The sequence below is a fragment of the Cupressus sempervirens genome, chromosome 10 (genome assembly GCF_028749045.1).
Source record: "Cupressus sempervirens isolate cs-2001-9-10 chromosome 10, ASM2874904v1, whole genome shotgun sequence".
Taxonomy (NCBI): domain Eukaryota; kingdom Viridiplantae; phylum Streptophyta; class Pinopsida; order Cupressales; family Cupressaceae; genus Cupressus; species Cupressus sempervirens.
The window spans coordinates 267,696,320-267,702,443 of NC_143127.1; the positions used below are offsets into that span (position 1 = coordinate 267,696,320).

Here is a 6,124-nt window from a genome sequence, read left to right on the forward strand (position 1 = left end):
TAAAACCTAAACTTTATAAGAATTGTGGAAGGAGTGAAAAGAGAAGTTTTCATGCATAAACAAAGTATTCATGGTGGCTAAGGAATTGTGAGTTGTAATTGCATTATAGAATCAACTAAATGAGAATAGATAAAGGAAATAGTATATAGTAGTGAGACATCTGATCAAGAAAGGTCAATAATACATTAGTTCAAAGGTGATCTATCATCAAGAAACCAAGTGTTAACTATAGGATCAATGTTGAGACATTCTAATAGGTGAATAAATTAAATCTCTTAACAGAGTAGTCCTAATAGGTTGTATTGAAATCCTATAAGAAGGTTCTTATGTAATTGTGAGTTAAAGTCCTTTAACAAGGCACACTTCTAATATGGTGTTGAAATCCTTTAATAGGGTGATACCTAACAGTATTTGTAAGCCTTTAACAAGGAATGCTTTTGATAGGGTAGATCATGTTTCATGATCAAACATTATAACCTTCTTCTTCTTCCACTATCCTCTCACCTCGGGTCAAGTATGGCCTTGGTGTAGCTTCTCCTTGCCCTCGTCCTTTCGCTCGCCCCTTCCTCCTCCATTCTCCCTTATCTAATCATGCGGTACGGGATTGGGAAAACAAGTTGGTTGTCAACCTGTCCTCTACTGTCTTAGACCCTCTTTCTTTTAATTTCTTAAAGCGGGGTCTTAATTTCTCTTGCTCCCCTCGGGTCATCCCTCACATGCAGTTCCTCATTGAGATCGAGAATGCTATTCGCTCTCTTTCAAATGATGAGGCAGAAGCAGTTAGGCAAGATTGTGCAGTCGCCCTTAGGCATGCCAAACCACCGAAACCTAATTTGCCTAGTGGAGAAATGCGTGCCTTTAAAAGTCTTGTCAAGGATAATGACATCATTATCACCAAAGCTGATAAAGGTAATGCCACTGTCATCATGGACCGACAAGACTATGTCGCCAAAATGTGTGACTTGCTCGCTGACACCAGCAGCTATCGCACTCTCTCTCACAATCTGTGCCCCAAGATCTTGAAGAGAGTCAAAGCCTTGGTTCTCAATTCCTCCTTTGATGAGACCACAAAGAAAAAATTGGTTCCATCCAAAGAAGTGACCCCCCGTATTTATGGGGTCCCTAAAATTCACAAAGGAGGCATACCTTTGAGACCCATTGTGGACACTATTGGGTCACCTACTTTTCTCCTTGCCTCCCACCTTGCCAAGTTAATTTCCCCCTTGATTGGAAATTCCAACTCTTTCATCAAGGATTCTTCGCATTTCGTCCAATTTGTTAGGGGCTGCAAGGCCGAACAGGATGACATCATGGTAAGTTTTGATGTGGTCTCCCTCTTCACCAAAGTCCCTATTCAGGAGTCTGTTCTTATTGTAAAGAACAAGATTGGTGATGAGATGGCAGACTTGGTTGAATTCTGTCTAAGATCCACGTTTTTCTCCTTCCAAAATGTTATCTATGAGCAAGTGGAAGGGGTTGCCATGGGTTCCCCTCTCTCTCCGATCATTGCGAACCTCTTTATGGAACATTTTGAGGAGACTGCCATCCACTCCTTTCCCCTGAAACCTAGATGGTGGAAACGATATGTAGATGACACCAATGTGTGTTGGCCACATGGGCTTGAAAAACTTGAGGAGTTTCACAAGCACATCAACAACTTGGTCCCTGGCATATCGTTTACCATGGAGCTAGAGTCAGACAACCGCTTATCCTTTCTTGATGTTCTTCTCATCAGGAAGCGGGATGGCACCTTTGGTAGGGAGGTTTATCGTAAATCCACCCACACTGACTTATATCTCCACTCCTCTTCCCACCACCACCCCAGCCATAAAGCCAGCATCCTTAGAACCCTTGCCTTGAGAGCCTTCAGAATATGTGATGAAGAACACTTAGATAGTGAGTTATCTCATCTTCGTCAGGTCTTCTCCTTGAATGGATATCCGTGCAAGCAAATTTCTAGGGCTCTTCGCCAGGCCAAATCCTTCTTCCTTTCTAGCTCTAGGCCTTCCTCGTTTGCGAACCTCCCCGCTCTGCATGTTTCCATTCCTTTTGTGGATGGCATCTCCCAAAAGATTGCCAAAATCTTAACAAAAAGGGGCCTCTGAGTTGCTTTTAAACCCCTTTCAAAGTTAAGTAATCTTGTCCCGCAGCTCAAGGACTCCAAAGACTCATTTCTTGACTCAGGAGTCTACAAGATTGTGTGCTCATGTGGCACCCCCTACATTGGAGAAACTGGTCATTCTTTTCGGACCAGGATACGTGAGCACGGGGCAGACATCATGCATGATAGGGTCCAAAAATCGGCCTTAGCAGAGCACTCTGTCACCACCAAACATCACATTTGTTTGGAGCAAGCGCAAATCCTTTGCAAAGAGAGCAATTATTTCAAGAGAAAGCTCAAAGAAGCCATTGAAATTAGCCACCACCCCCTCAACCTTAATCGAGATGATGGGTGGTCCTTGAACCCCTCGTGGCAACCTTTGCTTCGCTCGCTCGATTGCCAGCAACAGCATGGATAGCCCCCTCCCCTGTCTGTGGTTTGGTGTCCTTGTACGTTGGCTCATCTTTGTCTTGTTTTTTCTTTGTTTTTTCTTCTTCCTTTCTATCCTCTTCTTTTCTATCTCTTGGTTGTTTCTTTTCGCGTGCGGCTTGCTTCTCTTCATGTTTTTGGTCTTCTAATTTTATTATTTTTCTAAGTTTTTTAATTTTATTAATTTATTCATTATTTTTAATATTTTGTATTTGTATGGTTTTTATGTTCTTATTTTTTGCTTTCATTTATTTTGTCTTGTTGTTTCGAGTTGGTCTCGTGTTCTTTTGCGATCTCTCCTTTATAAATATATAAATATACATTTGGTTCTTTTATTTTTATTTTTAGATTGATTTAATTTATTTATGTTTATTTTTAATATTTTTAATCTTTTAATTCTCTCTTAAAAATTATTACTATAGATTCATAAATTAAAGAGTTATTTCTCTACTCTTCCCTCTTTCTTTTGTTTCTTCTATCTTGTTGTTTTTTCTTCTCTTGTCCCCCCACTTTTTAAAATTTTTTTCTTTCTTTTCATTTCTTTCTTTCTCTGCCTCGTGTTGTGTGCTCCTCCTCCCCCTCTCTTCTTTCTTTTTATTCTGCTTGGCTTGGCTAGTCTGCATACTTTTTTACTTCCTTCTCTCATCCTGATGATGGATCACAGAGTGTGATCCGAAACGTTGATGATAAAAAAAACTTACACAATCGAATCCAGAAGCAACACCATCATTAACAATGGATTGTGGAAACTTGATATTATTAATTATAACCTTCATTAGATACACTCTATTACTTTAGTAGTCAAGATTTATGGGTGGGGAGCAGTAGTGAAGATTTATGGGTGTCATCCCCACCCCAATTTTACCTTCTCATTGGAGGGCTTTTAGGTAATAATATTTGGTGTCATATACATCTATGAATGCTTACCTATTTACATGATTTAGATGTACATGCTTTACATGGTATTTTTAGTTTGCTTATTGAATGTATAAGATGGATGTGTGGTGAATATTTTATGGGTCAAAGTTTAAAACTATTGATTCCCCCCCCCCCACCCAAAAAAAATTTACCTTTCCTATTGTAATTCCAATAATATGATTTCCTTGAAAATACTTTAGAATGCCTTTAAATCTTCCTTAAGATTCCAAAATATGAATTCATAGGAAAGCTTGGATTCCTATTATATTTTTCTAAAAATCAGGAGATGTGGGCTCCATACATACCCCTTACAAGATATTTAGATCTGAAAACCTAAAGAGAGTTGACATGGATCTAGATTCTCTACTTAACCATTGATATTTGGCCCCAATTTAAATTTAAAAAAAAACATTAGGGAATAGCTCATCTTGGCCAACCTATTCACCCAAAAATATACTAAAATTTGGTTTGAGAATTTTAATTGAATAGAAGATACTAGAGTGAAAAGTGGAGGAGAGCTAGATTATCAAAAATCAACCCATATCTTTTTTCCATGAGGCCTAATTGAGCATCTTATGGTAGGTTCTTACAATTTAGAATGAAATGTTCAACCCTTACCTTAGCAAGAGTATGAGTCCACCATTTTCTCAAGGTAACGAAAAAACAATAAGGAAGATAAATAATTGTGGGAAAAACTACAAACATATTAAACACTACCAAGATCAAGGGTAGAAGCACCCAAAAAAGTATCTCAACTCAAATAATAGCTTACAAGGAAATTGAACATGTTCAAATAGGTATTATAGTAAATTATGACTACATGTAATTGGAAATAGAATTCCCAAAGACTACACATTCCACACACTACACATTCAACACAAGAGCAATGCTAGAATTTACAAGTGGGAAGAATACTTCTGAGGGTGGGGCGGGGGTGCGGTGAATTAGAAGTGCCAAATTTTAAGCTCTTAAACTATTTAACTGAGACTAATCACATGCATCTAGCTCATCTAATAAACATAAAAGTAAAGGTATGCATGAAAATAGATAACACAAGATTTGATCACCTAGAAACCATCCAAAATGAGAAGGCAAAACTAGGGTGGGGATGACACCCACAACTTATCTCTATGGAAATATGTAATTGGTTAAGGTTACAAAATTTAACCATCATCAATGGTCAACCCTATAAAAGGCCTACCCTATTAAAGGCTCTACAACTTGTTAAAAGTGACCAATTTAAAAGATTTAGAAACACTCACTTGGAATGTCACCCTATTAAAGGTTTTAACACCTTGTTAAAGGTTCTACAATATGGCTCCTAAACCAACCTATCATCATTCTCCTAATACAATGGTTAGAAAGTAGAGTAGAATGTATTGACCTAATGACTTACAATCTTCAAGTGTTTATTCTAGATCCTTGTTCGGTCCAATTTGATCTGATCCTTCTTGATCTAATATAACTCTATTCATGGTGTTGATACTTTATTCTAATGAACTTGATTCTACAATGTTTTTCTTCCTCTAAGTCTACACCCCTTTCACTTCCTTCAAAACATTGCTAGCATTCTCTCATGCATTCGAATACAACACTAAAATATGGGGTTTTCATCCTCCTTAAAAAGGTTTCGAGACTTAGGGTTAGGTATAAATCTACAATCAAGATTCATCCATCTTTCCCACTAAAATCTTTCCAATTTTCTAATTGTTTGCATGCTGATTATATAGGGAATGTAATAGATTAAATCTTATCTTTTAGATCCTTCAAGATTCATCTTGAGTCAGCTAAAAAATAGTTTGCATCTGAATTTGTAAAGGCACAAACACTTATGTTGATTCTATGTTACTCAACACTTACTGATTACTAATGCTAGGCACATATAGGAATTATATTTTGCTTGGCTCCTATAGTAACTCTATCTTGCTTAGCACATATACTTTCCTTGGCACATATGCTAGCTTGGCATCAATTTTCACTCAACTCTTGAAACTTGCTTGACACTTGAATAACTCAACACCTATTGAATTTCTAGTTTGACACATACTTTAGCTTGACATCTTTATTATACTTGGAATCAACTAAGAAATTTCTTAAGTGTGTTGACACTCAATTGTCAAAACCAATCTGAGACCAACAATCTCCCCCTTTGAGATGAGTGTCAAAAGCACTTAACTAAACATTATGATTCTGATCTCTATGAGTACAATATACATTGTGTTCGACATATATACAAAATTTTAAAAAACTTGTTTAGAATTTTGTAGAAGACTATATACCTCAAAACTTGTAACTCGCCCTGAGCTGATGTGTCATTTTTGTATCCAAAACTCCTTATGCTAGTTTTGTCTCATGCTAATTATTGTGATACTCTTTATCTCTACCATGTCTTTCCTTCCCTTGTCTACCCTATTTCTATCTACTTTGTATTTACTCCCCCTTTCACACATCTTCCCTTTCAGTTTTTATATCCTTTTGGTTTTATTTCCTTATCTCCCTCAAAATTTTATTATCTCCCCAATATCTCCCTCTTTGGGTATCTCCCCCTTTTGGGTATCTCCTTATTTATTATCTCCCCCTTTTTAATACTCATGTCAAAGGGCTCTATGAATGAATTGAATATTTAGCCAAAAAGGATTTGGTTACCTCAATTATGATCTTTAGAGCAGCATCCCA

The 6,124-nt window shown here is 37.2% G+C and overlaps 1 protein-coding gene across 1 annotated transcript; it reads left to right on the forward strand.

Moving 5' to 3' along the window:
* Positions 1 to 716: 716 nt before the first annotated feature.
* On the forward strand, positions 717 to 2,105 carry LOC149533670 (uncharacterized). Its single transcript, XM_089805898.1, has one exon. It carries the CDS (start codon positions 717 to 719, stop codon positions 2,103 to 2,105), a length of 1,389 nt encoding a protein of 462 aa, XP_089662024.1.
* Positions 2,106 to 6,124: the final 4,019 nt, after the last annotated feature.